We start from the raw sequence: 15,430 nt of genomic DNA on the forward strand, positions 1-15,430 counted from the left end.
GATGAAAACCACAGTGCTACGGCAGAATCCAGCCGCCTTCTGGACGTACCTCGCTACCTCTGTGAGGGGACAGAATCCCCTTACCAGACGGGACAGTTGCACCCAGCCATCAGGGTAGCCGACCTGCTGCAGCACATTAATCTGATGAAGACATCAGACAGCTATGGGTTCAAAGAGGAATATGAGGTGAAGGTTTTAATACTAAATTCAATATGATTGTTATCCTGATGCTCAGTGGAACAGACCATTTTCACCTCCCTTTAGCTTAACAAGGAGAGCAGGGCTCCACAAGCAGCCTAATCCAGGGGCCGAAACTGAGGCTGTGGGGAGGAGAGAGAGACCTGAAAGAAGGGACTGCTCCTCTTGGGCACAGACTTGGGTCTGATTCTTTAGGAGACATTTTAATGTTGGTTTTCTTGATGTATTCTACAATGTAATTAAAACACATTTTATGAGAGCTTATGTTTCGTCATTCAAAAATCAAGTGGTGTGGCACTTAAGGTCTAAATTCCAGCATTTATACGACTTCAGGCACAGTTATGTTTTGGCCTCATTGCTTGCTGACCCTCTGATTGAGGAGGAGACAACTCTGTGCTCTAAGTGCCACCTTCAATTTAGTTTTATGGATTGTTGAACCCTAACCCTAATTCCCCAGTTCAGTTTAATTTTATGGATTATTGAAGGTGGCAGGAAAAAAAAGCAGAGCACCCTGTAAATAACGTTGAAAAGGCAAAAAAAAAAAAAAAAAAAAAAAAGGATGTGGGAAATTCTTTCAACCTCATTTTCCCTGCTAACTATAACCAAAAATTTTGTCTTACAAAAACACTTATTTAAATTGAACATTCCAGAAACATAGGCAGGCTCAGGGTGGGGTTTAGGAGGAAAAGGGTGGTAGGAATAAGTTCCATTGCCTCCCTGCAATTACAAAACAGTGTCAGGCTGCCACAAGGAAAGAAAGCAGCCTGTTTGAGACCCATTCACACACCACAGCTCATATGCATGAAAAGTGAAAGAATCCAATCTGTACTTCATTTCAAAACATCATATATCCAGTTTTGTGAAAAAAATCTTTTAAACTCCACCTTGTACCAACAGATTACTTTTATACATTAACTCCTGAAGGAAAAAAATTATCTCTGAATAGTGAAGGTTGGTTTTAGGTATGTCGTAGAAATAACCACGTTGCAGTCACAAAATGAGTGCCCAGAATTAGTTTGCTGCTGGTTCGTTCTTGTTCATTTCGTGGGTATTTCTGTGTACCTCACTTAAAAAGCTATTGGTGCTTTGAAGACCCCACTTCCTGCTTTGAGTCAAGTTCAAGTCTTTCTGCAAAAGCAAATCTGTATCCACTGCTACATATGGCAGTTAAATCAACCAACAAGTTCATCTGTTCCCAGACTGATAGAGCAGGTGATTCTTTTCCATTTCAGCATGATCCCTTGTGGAGTCAGTCGTTTTCATTATCTTCAAAGAAACTGAAATGTGATATATGTATCACATGTGATTTAATGAAGATTATGGAAGGAAGCACAGTATTTTTTTCTGTTACAAATTGGAAATGCACTCATCAAAATTAATTTTTGCAAATTTTAATGCATTATTATTCATCACATTTTTTAAAGATTTTATTATTATTATTATTGGAAAGCCGGATATACAGAGAGTAGGAGAGACAGAGAGGAAGATCTTCCATCCGATGTTTCACTCCCCAAGTGAGCCGCAACGGGCCGGTACGCGCCAATCCGAAGCCGGGAACCAGGAACCTCTTCCGGGTCTCCCACGCGGGTGCAGGGTCCCAAAGCTTTGGGCCGTCCTCGACTGCTTTCCCAGGCCACAAGCAGGGAGCTGGATGGGAAGTGGAGCTGCCGGGATTAGAACTGGCGCCCATATGGGATCCCGGGGCTTTCAAGGCGAGGACTTGAGCCGCTAGGCCACGCCGCCTGGCCCTGTTCATCACATTTTGAAAACAATGATCATTTTTAGGCTTCAATATCAAACAATTATAATGATGTGAAATTTGAAGGACTTTCAGTGTTTTTTTTTTTTTGTCTAAAATTTTTTGCCTTAATTGAATTTAATCCAGTCCAAATGAGGAAGTGTGAGTCCAACAAACCCACTCTGAGGTTGAGAGAAAAACTTGTTTATCACGATTGGAATTCTGCTGAGAATGTGGCTTTTACTATTTTAATTTCCAGAAATGATAAACCTGTTTCAAATGACTTAAATTCAGTATGTTATTTCTTCTTTTCCTTAGAGTTTCTTTGAAGGACAGTCAGCATCGTGGGATGTTGCTAAAAAAGATCAAAATAGAGCAAAAAACCGATATGGAAACATTATTGCATGTAAGTTCCCTTACAATTCTTGGTGAATATAAGTCTTGTGTGTGCAAAGATAAACAGTGGCTTTTACAATGTCAGATAATCCCAGAACATAGGATATCTGTTTATACAGTGATCTGGTTAATATTAAAACAGCATTGGCTATTAGCAGTGATAATGAAATTGTCATCATCGTTAATTTTATTGACTCAGGCTCTTTCCCACTGGAGATAACCTACTGTTGGTATTCATGTTTGTTTATAAATGCATGGGGTGTTGTTAGCGGCTAAGAATATCACCTCATTAAACACTCAAGGATGAATTACCTTACTGCAAACTTGTATGCCTTACTTGGTGTATTTATATCATTTGGGAATTGCTTGTGGTCAACTTTTAAGATATTTATGTGGGATCAAGTCATTTTATGAAACCAAAGGAGGAATGAAGAAAGTAACAGATAGTTAACTTGGAACTAGCTGTTAATTTATTTCGACCACTCTCTTCTCAATTTAAATCAGTTTAAAGTGTCTCACCACATGAAGATGTAAGCTGGATTCTACATGTTAGTTGTCAAAGTGCATTGCAAAGCTCACTCTTTGGTTCTGTGGCCCATTAACTATAACACAAACAAGAAAAGGACCCTACCCATTTGAAATCAAATATAGAAATCAAAAGTAGAAGTTAGCAAGTTCAACTCTTTGTTCAAGTCAGTGACTGAAATGATTTGACAGAGTAGGTCATGTTGCCCCAAACTTCCAAACTGTGAAGATGCGAGACGCTTGAAGCATCAGAGTCTAATAACTTAATGAACTCATTGAAGGGCTTTGTTTAGCCAGAGGACTGATACGATAGTCGTGTACCATGCTAGAGAATTGACTTCACTGAATTAAGCCTCTGCCCATGACGTTGTCTCACAATAGACATGGAATTTAAAGACTATAACTATTGTTATAAAATTTTAGATGATCACTCCAGAGTAATTTTGCAACCTGTCGAGGATGATCCTTCTTCAGATTACATTAATGCCAACTATATAGATGTAAGTATTTTTATTTTTCAGTAGATTTACTTATTGACTTATGAAAGTAAACATTTTTGCTTATTACGTATACAGTGATGACTACCTTTGTAAAATTAAGAACAAACTGTACACTTTTCCTTGTTCTACGTCCTACTTCTTACTGACGCTGTTGTGCTTTCTTTCACACCTGACTTTGGTTTGGGCTGTAGATTTGGCTGTACAGGGATGTAAGTACCACTATATGTAAATAACAGCACCCTATTATAAACACTTACGATAAATATTCTTAATTTCAGTAACTACTAATGCTTACTACTCGTAATCTCTGCATGCTTCACCTAACTAGCTCCATACAGTAGATCTATGTTCATTTTCTGTAGTTTTTTTTATACGTGTAAAAATGTATTTGACCTCCTTCCCTTTTCTTGTCTAGAAATTTGGGAGCGTTTTTAGCTTCAACAGTGTATTATGTCCTCAAGTTTTATTTGTTGATGATTTCTGTTTCTGGCTTTTTTTCTTCTTACCCTTCCCACAACATATGTGAGATGCTGGATAGTATGATGTGTAGTAGTTTTATGAAATTTTACTTTTTACATTTCATCTCTGACATTCAAAAATGAATATATGACCATTTTGTAGTATGTGGGATTGGATTATGAGGTGATAAATTAACTCAGGCAAAATAATTTGTAAATTGAAATTTTAAAATACACACCACACATATATATCAAGTTGCATAAGTGAAAAAGTTTGCTTTGGTCGTATATTCCACTGTTAAATTTTATGGTTACATACGTATCTAGTTACAAATTAATAATTTGAAGAAAAGTAATTATCAAATAACAAATATTGTCTTACATTATGTATATGGGGATAGGCTGTTGAGTCTTGGTAGCTGGTTCAAAATCATATTGGACTTCTCAGAAATGTCGCTTCTCTTTCTCTGTGGCTCAGTTCCCTGAGTTTTTACAGTGGGGTAATACTAATAATATGCAACCCCAGCACTTTGAGGTGAAAAGTAAACGAATCAATGCATGGAGTATATTTAACATGATGTGTATACAGGTAGCACTCATTACGCTTCAGATACCTTTGCACAACTAAAATGTAGGTGTGCTGAAAGTAATGAATTTCAAAAATACATAATTACACGTAGAAATACCAAATTGCAGTCTATGATACTCTTATACACATTAGAAATGTAAAACTTCGGTCCCAACTTTTTCTAATTGCGATAAGTAGAAAATAATTCTTATCACGTTTAATCACATTGATTGAGCTCAAATGTTATGCTTTTTTGTGAATTATAATTATTTGAAGAAATATATTTTGCTAAGGATAATTTAAGGATGTTGGAATTATCTTGATCATATACTCATTCAGTATTTAAAATGAGCCGGCATGTCATGAAAAGTAAGCTAATGATCTAATCTGTATAGTTAGAAAAATCAGCTCCGTGATAGATTTTTTTTCATTGTTCTTGCCCGTTTTGCTATACCTTATTTCTCTGCCAAGGTAGAATCCCTGGGACCTTGTTGTAATAGCACCTCATGTTTGCTTTAGGACTGTGTTCTAAAGGAGACATCATCCAATCATTCTGTTAAGACTCCAAGCATTTCGACTGGTTGCTACACAGTATTATAGTTTTTCCTGTTCCATTAGTTTATTTTACTAAAAAGACACCTATTGATATTGGTACATTTGTCAGAAGGAATAGGAGATGATATCCTTTAAAGCTTGGGGGGGATGTTCATATAACATTGCATTAGGTTGGTATATTAAAAAACAAAAATCTTCCGATTTTGAGCAGTGTAGTGCTCACTGCATTAGATTTTAGTTTGAAGATCTGAGTTCAGCTACATTTGCATGTGTATTAAATTTCCCACACCAAATTCTGGATTAATTTCATTATCAGCATTTATTAAAACCCTTTGGTAAGTGAGCAAAGCACTCAAAAGTGAACTCTGTTATCACCAACTTTTCTGAAATTTTTCATCTCTTGTTATTCAAATCAATTGAGATCAACTAAGAGTTCCTTCTTTTGATAGGAACAATTTGTTGGTTCAAACTGCATTAAATGTTTAACTACAAACAGCTATGGAGCACTGAAATAAAATGGACTAAACTTTTTGTTCAGGATAAGATACATCCTTAGAAAATCTTTCCCTGTATATGTGTGTATTTGTAGTTCCATGTGTGTACATCAGCATTACCAGCACACATAAAATCGTTAGTGTAGATTCCTGAACATATTTTAGAGCCACAACCGAAAGATCTCGGCAGTACTTTGATTTGTTGCACACATGCATTGTCCAGCTCTAACATTGGAATGTTCTGTTATTTTTTTATGGTGCTAATATGTCCTTGTCCATCTGTAATGCAGTGTGTTGTACTTTTGAATGATAAATGAGAACTGATATTTTAAACACAATTTTACCAAAAATGACTGGCTGATGACTAACATGAAGGCATAAACATTTCAGTGAAACCAAACAAAATCTTTGAGGTTTTTAAGTAATAAATAAAACTCAATTATAAAATATATATTCTAATCAGAGCCTTTGAAGTATTTAAGTTTTCATGTTTACCCTGCAGATAACATAAGTTTGAGAAGTGAACTATATGTTCACTGCTCATTTCTGGATTTTTACTATAACTTAACCTTAACAGGTGGTTGTCTTCATCTTTTTTATGCCTTCATTATTTATTTCCGATATTGATGTAAAATAATAACCAATTTGTCCCCCTATTTTAGGGTTACCAAAGACCAAGCCATTATATTGCCACTCAAGGTAAAACTTTGTCATTCTTTGTACTGTAGTTTAAAAACAATTATATGTTTATGCAACTCTTTTGCAATTTTGTCTGAATTAGCTTTTAAAGAAGAGCCTTTCTGACTAATCCTGTTTCTTATTCATGTATATATTAATTTATTTTTAAATATATATTAGACATAAATTTAGGTTTGATGTTTTTAAACCAAATGTGAAAGAGAAGCTAGTGGTGGTTTTTCCAATTTTTTGCTTACTGTTATCCAGACAACTTAGAGTACCAGTCAATAACCATGTTCAGCAGAAAAAAATTACTTATTTTTTAAACTTATGAAAGTTCCTTGTTATTTGAGAGACAGAGCTGCAAGAGGCTAGTTTTTCCCTCAGATACTCACATTCGCTGTGACTGAACATCACTTGGACCTAAGCAAGGTCAAAAATAGGAGCCAAGAATATAATCCTGGTCTCTTACATGGGTGGCAGTAGCCCAGCTCTGTGCTGCCTCCAGGGGCATGAAGTGACGGGCAGCCAACATCAGGAGCTGCGACCAGTGTGGGACACAAGCATCTAAAGCAATAGTCCAGTGCTCCCGAGGAACCACTTATTTTTTTATGAAAAGAAGGAGATGTCTCTTGTGGCATAGGATGGTTGTCTTCTCATTCCTTAAAATATATTACTTATGATTCTGAAATAGAAAGATCTTCATTTACTATTTCATTCCCCAGATGGTCACAATGGCTAGGATAGAGCCAGGCTGAAGCCAGGAGCCAGGAGCCTCATCTGGGTCTAACCTGTGAATAACAATGGTCCAAAAATTTAGGTCATCTACCACTGCCTTTCCCAGACCATTAACAGAGAGCTGAATTGGAAGTGGGACAGCTGGGACTGGAACCGGTGTCCTTGGGATGCCAAAATCACAGTCAGTGGTTTAACTCACTATTCTGTAATACCAGCCCCAACCTATCTTCTTGTAGGGTCGCTTATCATCCTGGAATGTAATGCTATCAATATTGTTGTAGTGAGATGTTATACTGCCTTCCAGCAGTTTTTTTTTTTTTTTTGACAGATTAGAAAAAACGGAGCTAAAGGGATTTCAGTCAGATTCATTCTGCAAATAATTTTTTAAGAAATTTGTGAAATATTCTGATAGTAATTTTCTAGGCAACAAAAGTATCCAAATCCTACCCCCATCCCCCCCAAATGAGACATCTTTCCAAACTGACAAGTAGTCATCAGAAGAGAACCCTGCACGTCTGATTTATACAAGAAGAAAGTAAAACAAAAGTGATGTTTGTTCTTTTGACAGATGTCATTTTCTATTTTTTCAGATAATTGAGTGAATACTCAATTGTATACTTTGTATACTTTGTTAAGATAGAAGGATCAACCTTGGTGTCCAACAATACTCATTGTATACTACTGAGTGAGCATGCCCCTGTGCGTTCTTCTGCTGTGTGGAAGTAATATTCTAGGAAGAGCTTAGGATGTGTTTTGGAGTGTGAGGATGCGTCCTCATAACTACTAAACATGAATGGTTTATAAGGATGAATATTTCATATGTATTTTGAAGATGCACTTGAAGTGACTTATCAGCAAGAAAATACCCTAGAAACAAGAGATACAACTTAAAAAGTACAGAAAATAAAATTGAGAAGCAACAAGCAAAAGAGAAACCCTGTTACATGGCTGTGTTTTTGAATGTGGAGTGAATTTAGATATGCATATAATTGAAGTATTTTCAGTGACTTTTATATGTTGTCTTCACTTACTTGTCCTGCTTTTACCTCATCTAAACTTCTTACTAAATGTGAAATTTCTCTGACAAGATATTAAAATTAATGTTTTCACAGGCCCAGTTCATGAAACAGTATATGATTTCTGGAGAATGATTTGGCAAGAACAGTCTGCCTGCATTGTAATGGTTACAAACTTAGTTGAAGTTGGCCGGGTAAGAAGAAGAAAAAAATACACACACATATATAGAGACACTATATATATATATATATATATATATATATATATATATATATATATATGTGTGTGTGTGTGTGTAAATATATACTTATACACACATATATATAAACATATATACATATATAGAGACACTGTATACGTGTATATATATACACACATATATATACATATATAGAGACACTATATATATTTCTATTTGTCTACACATTTATATATGAAAATATAATATACTGTCCTATTTATGCATGTATGTGTGTGTGTGTGTATATATATATATACATATATATATATATACACAAGTGTAATATACAACATGCATAGTAAAAACCATGAGGATATTTGGGAAGCAACACATTATATTCAAAATCAATATTACAAAGCATTTAAATTTTATTCATAGATAAACTGTTTCCATTGTGTTCTTCTAAATGGACATCCAGTGGTTGAGGAATTATTTGATTTCTTATTGAATAAGAAGGGAAGCTTTGATTTTTATGCTAAAAACTTATTCATTATTAAACTTGTGTATTTTTGATGAAACTACAAAAGTTCTTTACTTATTATGTAGTCAATTTTTCTCATTATAGATTTGTTTATAATCTAAAGAGTTGCTTCAGGAACTAAATTGTCTTGACTAATGTGTATCTGTATTCTGTTTGCATTGGTATTCTTTTTTTCATTTAGGTTAAATGCTATAAATATTGGCCTGATGATGCTGAAGTTTATGGTGATTTCAAAGTCACTTGTGTAGAAATGGAACCACTTGCTGAATATGTAGTTAGAACATTTACCCTGGAGAGGGTAAGTCGAGTCCTGAAGTGAATTCTGGAAATAATATCAACAGGATCTGTCATCATTCTTTTTCAGGAATGCAATGATATGTCAACCAGAGTGGTAAAGCTGGCAGGATATATTTTGTTAGTCATCTAATGTAATAAAACTGTGATTTTATTGATTATTTCAGGTAAATTTATTAAAATATCTTTGTGATCATATACTATTTAGGAAAGTGAAGACTTTCTAAACGTGATGAGTAGGAGTCAGCAATAACTGGTAGCACACATATTAAGTAGTGAAAACTAATGGCTAATCATTTATTACAAAGAACTAAGTCCATTGTCATTGTTATAATTGGGAATCTGATGCAGCAATCATTATTACTAGTGTTAAACAGTCTTGGATGCTTGAGCAACAAAATTTGACTACCAAAAGGAATAAGTTGTATTCACTATTAGATTAAAAATTATTTCAACTATGTTTTAAAGGAACTACTATATTTTTATATAATCATATATACAGTTTAAGTGACTTATAAACATTCACAAACCACAACTTTGTTTTATTTAGCAATAAATGGAATCTGTTAATCTTGAGAATAGCATAGACTTGATTGGATTATACTGGCAGAGGAGGTATGAGTCCTATTTGTATAAAAACATGGAATTGTGTTGAAGAACATAAAATAAGATCAGAATTATTGCAGGCATGCACCTTTCTGGAAGATTATAAGAGTGCTGGGTGTAACGATCATTTTGTAGATTTGACACAGTCCCATTAGAGAGTTATATGAGAGTAATATTGGCTTTCTATTTTGTTCTTTCGTTTGAATCTGGAGAAGACTAATTAATTAAGACTGCAATTAGAAAATTACTCAGGAAAACTTAATGAAAAGAAACGTAGGGGCACATGCAATGCTCAAGATGAAAAGTTAGTAAAAAGAACAAGCACTAATATAAGCAAAAGAAAAAGGGTGTAAAAACCTATCAAAAAGGGAAGATAAAGAGTAAATCAGATCTGAAAATAACTTATGATCCTTTCCATGGATGTTACTTGAAAAATAGAAAACTGTCACTTTTTTTACATTTCTATAATGTCACGATGTTTATCACTGGGACTACTATATTTATTGAACCCTGCTTTGTATAAACTGTTGAGCTAGAAACAATATCTTTATAAAAAGTTTATAAAACGTGATTACTTTCTTTTTAAGCTTTGCTATTATTGGACTATATGGGATACAACCTAAATTTAATTTAAATTTAGTTTACTTTGTGCTTGTGTAATATTTTTCCTTTTCTGATTGAATGTATGAGATTGAAATTGCATTGATGGCTAACAGTAGAGTAAAAATTATACAGATTGTACTGTTTTTTTTTCCTTGCAACAAATGGGACTTTTTAAAAATAAATTTCTTAGTATTTCATTTAGGCTCTCCAAACTATAAATGTAAAAATAAAATAAAGGGCGGGGGTGGGGGAAGAGCTTTGACATGCGCATTTCATATGTTCTCTTAAATTATCCCAATAGGAAAGAAGCACATTTTGTTGTTTTTTATTATTTTAAATATTTCTCTATCTACTGAGTTATTTCAAAGGGCTACAAAAAAAATAGTTTCCCAAAGAACAGTTTAGTTGTCTGTATATTTTCATAAACCAATCTAGAGTACCACTCTCCCGGAAAACCCCTACATGCTATGCTTTAAAACCATTTTCAACCTGGATAAGCAAGGCATGAAAATTTCTTTGTGAGGTGAGAAGCTGGAAGGGTGCTTTTATATACCACTTAAGAACTCGATGCTTTGGGTCAACAGGAAAGCATTTTAGCTTTTCCATTTCTTCCTTTCCTCCCAATAATTTTGTCACTGGCAGTTTGAAACAAGTTGTCAAGGTAAATAAAGTTTACCCAGACTTACATAATGGAGCAAGACTTCCTTCCCTTCTTTGACAGTTGCCTCACGATTAAAGTAATTCTTAGGCCGCACGAGGCCAGCATCATTTTTTACAAACTGTGGCTTATTTACTGTCATCATTCAACTCTAATAATTATGTTTAATGGCTTTATTTTCATCCTTTTGAAAATTCCTCTTACCATCCTTGCACAGAGAGGCTACAATGAGATCCGTGAGGTTAAACAGTTCCATTTCACTGGCTGGCCTGACCATGGGGTGCCCTACCATGCTACAGGGCTCCTTTCCTTCATCCGGCGAGTCAAGTTATCTAACCCTCCTAGTGCTGGCCCTATTGTTGTGCATTGCAGGTGAGTGGTATTAATGTTGCTGACTATACATTGTCAGTCTTTTTCTTAAGAGCATAAACATAAGGTTTTTAACACAAAAATTATTGTACAGTTATAAAATCCCCCCCTTGTATGTACTACATAAAATAGTAATAAAGGTTAGCAGTTAAATGGAAATTGTAGAAAAACATACCCTGCTTCTGATAAGTGTAGTGTTACACCTAAGTGCAAACTCTGCCTTTTAGGGACAGTATTTTTTTTTTTTTTTTTTTTTTTGCTGGGGGTTGTTGTTACCGCTTTTATAAATCCCATGTTGTATGGAATAGTTGCTTGAAGTACAGGTTTCTTATCAATCTAGTAAATTCTCAATAGAAGCTTTTAAAGCTACATTTGAAACATGCAGACTTACCACATGGCCTGAAAGGTAAGAATTTGTACCTACAACACAGCTAGTTTAAAATTTCCAATGTCATCCATCAGAGGACCTTGAACACTGCATCAACAGGATTCAGTAAATGTATGCCAAACACATGAACATTACATTCAGACTGTCCTCTGGTTAGAACCTTCTTGTAAAACAAGCATTCAGAGGCACTGAAACCAAGTTTCATGGCCTCATTTTGAGATGGAACCAGAAAAGTATTCTGAAAAGCTTTCTGAAAAGCTGCACACTCTTCTCAAATATTTTCTGCTGCATAATAGGTTGTAGTGAAGCATTTCCAATATATTCAGGATTTAAATGACCGTGTGTAAAGGTAGGGGAGAGGGGAGGATCAACAGAGAATGAACTAAATGTAAGACATCCCGCAAGGTCCAGATTCTATACACGTTGGAAAAAAAATTATGCCATTTCAAGCCTCAGGAACCTGATGTACTATTCACTTTACTCTTCTCCAAGCATGGGAATAGTGATTGGAAAGATGGGGGCAGGAAAAAAATAGACCTAGCCACAATATCTTATGCTTCAATTTCTGAAAAGAGTAACGAGTATGACAGAAGTGACCAAATCTGGATAAAAAAGAAATAATGTTAGCAGCACATCGGTGAACTTGAAAGATGAATATAAAAGTGAATTTTAATTCAAAGATTTCTTACTTTATCATAGAATTTCTTGCTCCAAGAATGCTTCAAGATTTGCAGATACTCTGTACAGACAGAAATAGGTTAGGTATTTCTTGAGTTTTGCAAAAGAAGATGCTGATTTCAAAGTGATTTTCTCAAAAATCAATATCTTATTTGCTCTATTGGCAATTGTATATGAAACTGTGGAAACATTCTGAAGGAGTAAAATTGCTAACAACGAGTTGTTATGATTTAGCTTTTTGAATTAAACGCAATAAAATAATGGCTGTCTTTGTTACCTACTAGGAACTAATAACTCATTTTCATTTTCCCTTCGGGTGATAATTCAAGTATTTTCTCTACTGTTAGTCTCTTACCCTTTGAAAGTTCTATCTACTCTTATCATTTACAATTCCTCTGAATTGCATCATTTCTGATTTAAAGATTTCAAAAGTTATTTTGCCTTGGTATTTAAGAATATTTTTAATTCTTGCATTATTGAGCATGGAAGCTTTTTAGTCAATATAGAAGAACATTTGAACATCATTTTCGATTTGATAAAAGTTGGCAGTACTCTAAAGTCATTTGAAACTCTGTGAAGTTTTATTGCTAAATTAATGTTTTTACACAAAATAAACAATTCATATGTTTTTGTGCTACTAATTCTGGTTGAGTACTCTAAAAGTAGAAAAAAGGTAGAAAGGACCTTAAGGTTAGAAAGAGAAATGTATCTTCTTGTAATTTGTGGGATGTAATTATTTTTCAGTGCTGGTGCTGGACGAACTGGCTGTTACATTGTGATTGACATCATGTTGGACATGGCTGAGAGAGAAGGTGTTGTTGACATCTATAACTGTGTTAAAGCCTTAAGATCTCGACGCATCAACATGGTCCAGACAGAAGTGGGTTGATCAACTTTGGTAGATTTCATTTTGCACGGGTCAGGGTTGGTAGGGTTGCCAACGTTTATCAAACAAGAGTAGGTGGTTTTCATTATATAATCAATATTAGTTCCTCATATTTTGTAGGAAAAAAAATTTTTTTGAGTGTTAGAGAAATAGAAAGATCCCGTCACTGGTCCCCCTCAGTCGGCTGCCGTAAGTAGGACTTAGTCATGGCAAGAGCTGGGAGCTGAGTTGGGTATCTAGATCATCGGCCTGGGTGGCAGGAACACAGTTTCCTGTGGTCCTCCCAAAATCAGCATCAGCAGGAAGCTGGACTCATAAGGTAGACCGCAGTATTGAGTCCAGGTACCCCAAAATGATGTGTAGCATTTAGGCTAAAAGCTGTATCTAAGCATCTTAATGAACAATTCCTAGAAACTTGTTTTTCTAACTTTGGTTAAAAGTTGTATTTAAATAGTGTGGCTTTTTTCCCTTTCTTTGATAGGAGCAGTACATTTTTATTCATGATGCAATTTTGGAAGCCTGCTTATGTGGAGAAACTGCTATACCTGTCTGTGAATTTAAAGCTGCATATTTTGATATGATTAGAATAGACTCGCAGACTAACTCTTCACATCTCAAAGATGAATTTCAGGTATTGACTATTTCTAAGGCCTCTTGTACAACTTATTATAATTCTTCTAGGAACTAACAGTTCTGTTAAGGAAGATCTTTCAATTCACATTCATAACCTTTACCCTATTTTAAGTCTAATATAATGCCTGTCTCTTTCATTGTACATATTACAGAGTCACTTTTGTATTAATGAGCTCTTATCTCTTGTACCCTGAAGGGCAAGTGAGTTCAGACACAGGGAAGAAAATAGGAAAAAGAAATCATGAAGTCAAATTTGGTAGAGACTTGTGTTTACAGCCTTTTTCTAAGCAGCTTTATGATGACCTTCTTTGTCATTCACAATTTGATCAAACACACTAATAATATTAGCTGAAGCTTGTGCTAAATATTGTCTCTGTGTAACCCCAAATGTTTTCATGGCCTTCAAATTTTCATGAATGAGCTTGGGTGAAAATGAACCCGAAGCTTGCTTGAGATACCTGGGGTTTTGATTCTTGGTTTAGGATTCTAACATGCCAGTTTGTCTTCCAACATGGCATGCCAGCACATGTGCGTACATGACACAGTGCGCAACTCTGAAATGCCATCCTCATCCTGGACTGACTGGAACGCATTGTGTTTGATTAGACTTTGCAGACCACAGGTAAATCATTCAACTTTGGTGTTTTTGCTTTGTAGAAGAGGCACATTGAATAATATGTCTTGTTTCTTTGTCACTCATAGGCTTCCTTAGCTTCAACTACAATCTACCAGCCTGTCATATTGGCAAATGCCCTTTGCCTTATACAAATCCTTTACTTTCCACTTGGCTTCCTCAATGTTTGATGGATAGGTGTGTTCTACTGTTACATGGGTCACTGTCTTTTAACCTGGGTTCCCTTTTCGTTTTAGACTCTGAATTCAGTCACCCCTCGACTACAAGCTGAAGACTGCAGTATAGCATGCCTGCCAAGGAACCATGACAAGAATCGTTTCATGGACATGCTGCCACCTGACAGATGTCTGCCTTTTTTAATTACAATTGATGGGGAGAGCAGTAACTACATCAATGCCGCTCTTATGGATGTAAGAGAGTGCCTTCTTTATTACTGTAGAGTGCCATGAAAATCTGCTTAGGCCACTGAACACAAGCTAGTCTTCTGTCCTAGAAAATTAAAACATCCTATAAGGAAAAATTGGGAACATATTTTGAAATGTACTCTCCTGAAGAATTTTTTTTTTATATATTTATTATTTAACTTCAGTAATTACATTGTATTATGTGACACAATTACATAGATACTTGGGTTCTCCCCACCCCTCCCCAAACCCTCCCACCATGGTGGATTCCTCCACCTTGTTGCATAACCACAGCTCAAGTTCAGTTGAGATTCCCCCATTGCAAGCGTATACCAAACATAGAGTCCAGCATCTTATTGTCCAGTCAAGTCCAACGGCTTCTTAGGTATACCCTCTCTGGTCTGAAGACAGAGCCAGCAGAGCATCATCCCAGTCAATTGAAAGCTCCAACATACCATCAGCACAAATTTACATCATTATGGAATTAATTGACATAGTAATGAGTAACCAATATGGTAAAAGTAAATGCGAGTTCTTAACCACCTTCTGTGACCACCTCATTGACATTTCAATTTTAGTTTATACACAACATATAACATACATAACATAACATGTTATACATAACATCATATCATCTTAAATTAAGGCAAACATGTGGTATTTAACCTTTTGGGATTGGCTCATTTCCCT

At 35.3% G+C, this 15,430-nt stretch overlaps 1 protein-coding gene across 3 annotated transcripts in view; it reads left to right on the plus strand.

Annotated features, from left to right (window-relative positions):
- The window catches only part of PTPRK (protein tyrosine phosphatase receptor type K), a 543,822-nt gene that overhangs the window by 518,102 nt on the left and 10,290 nt on the right, over positions 1-15,430 (plus strand). For all 3 annotated transcript variants that reach the window (XM_058676903.1, XM_058676779.1, XM_058676746.1), the window contains 10 exons: positions 2-186; positions 2,255-2,342; positions 3,281-3,357; positions 6,095-6,131; positions 7,961-8,058; positions 8,769-8,885; positions 10,966-11,120; positions 12,928-13,063; positions 13,551-13,700; positions 14,573-14,746. In XM_058676903.1, the coding sequence (XP_058532886.1) occupies positions 2-186; positions 2,255-2,342; positions 3,281-3,357; positions 6,095-6,131; positions 7,961-8,058; positions 8,769-8,885; positions 10,966-11,120; positions 12,928-13,063; positions 13,551-13,700; positions 14,573-14,746 (1,217 nt within the window). The remainder of the gene's footprint in view (position 1; positions 187-2,254; positions 2,343-3,280; positions 3,358-6,094; positions 6,132-7,960; positions 8,059-8,768; positions 8,886-10,965; positions 11,121-12,927; positions 13,064-13,550; positions 13,701-14,572; positions 14,747-15,430) is intronic.

This window comes from Ochotona princeps, chromosome 1, assembly GCF_030435755.1.
Source record: "Ochotona princeps isolate mOchPri1 chromosome 1, mOchPri1.hap1, whole genome shotgun sequence".
Lineage (NCBI taxonomy): Eukaryota > Metazoa > Chordata > Mammalia > Lagomorpha > Ochotonidae > Ochotona > Ochotona princeps.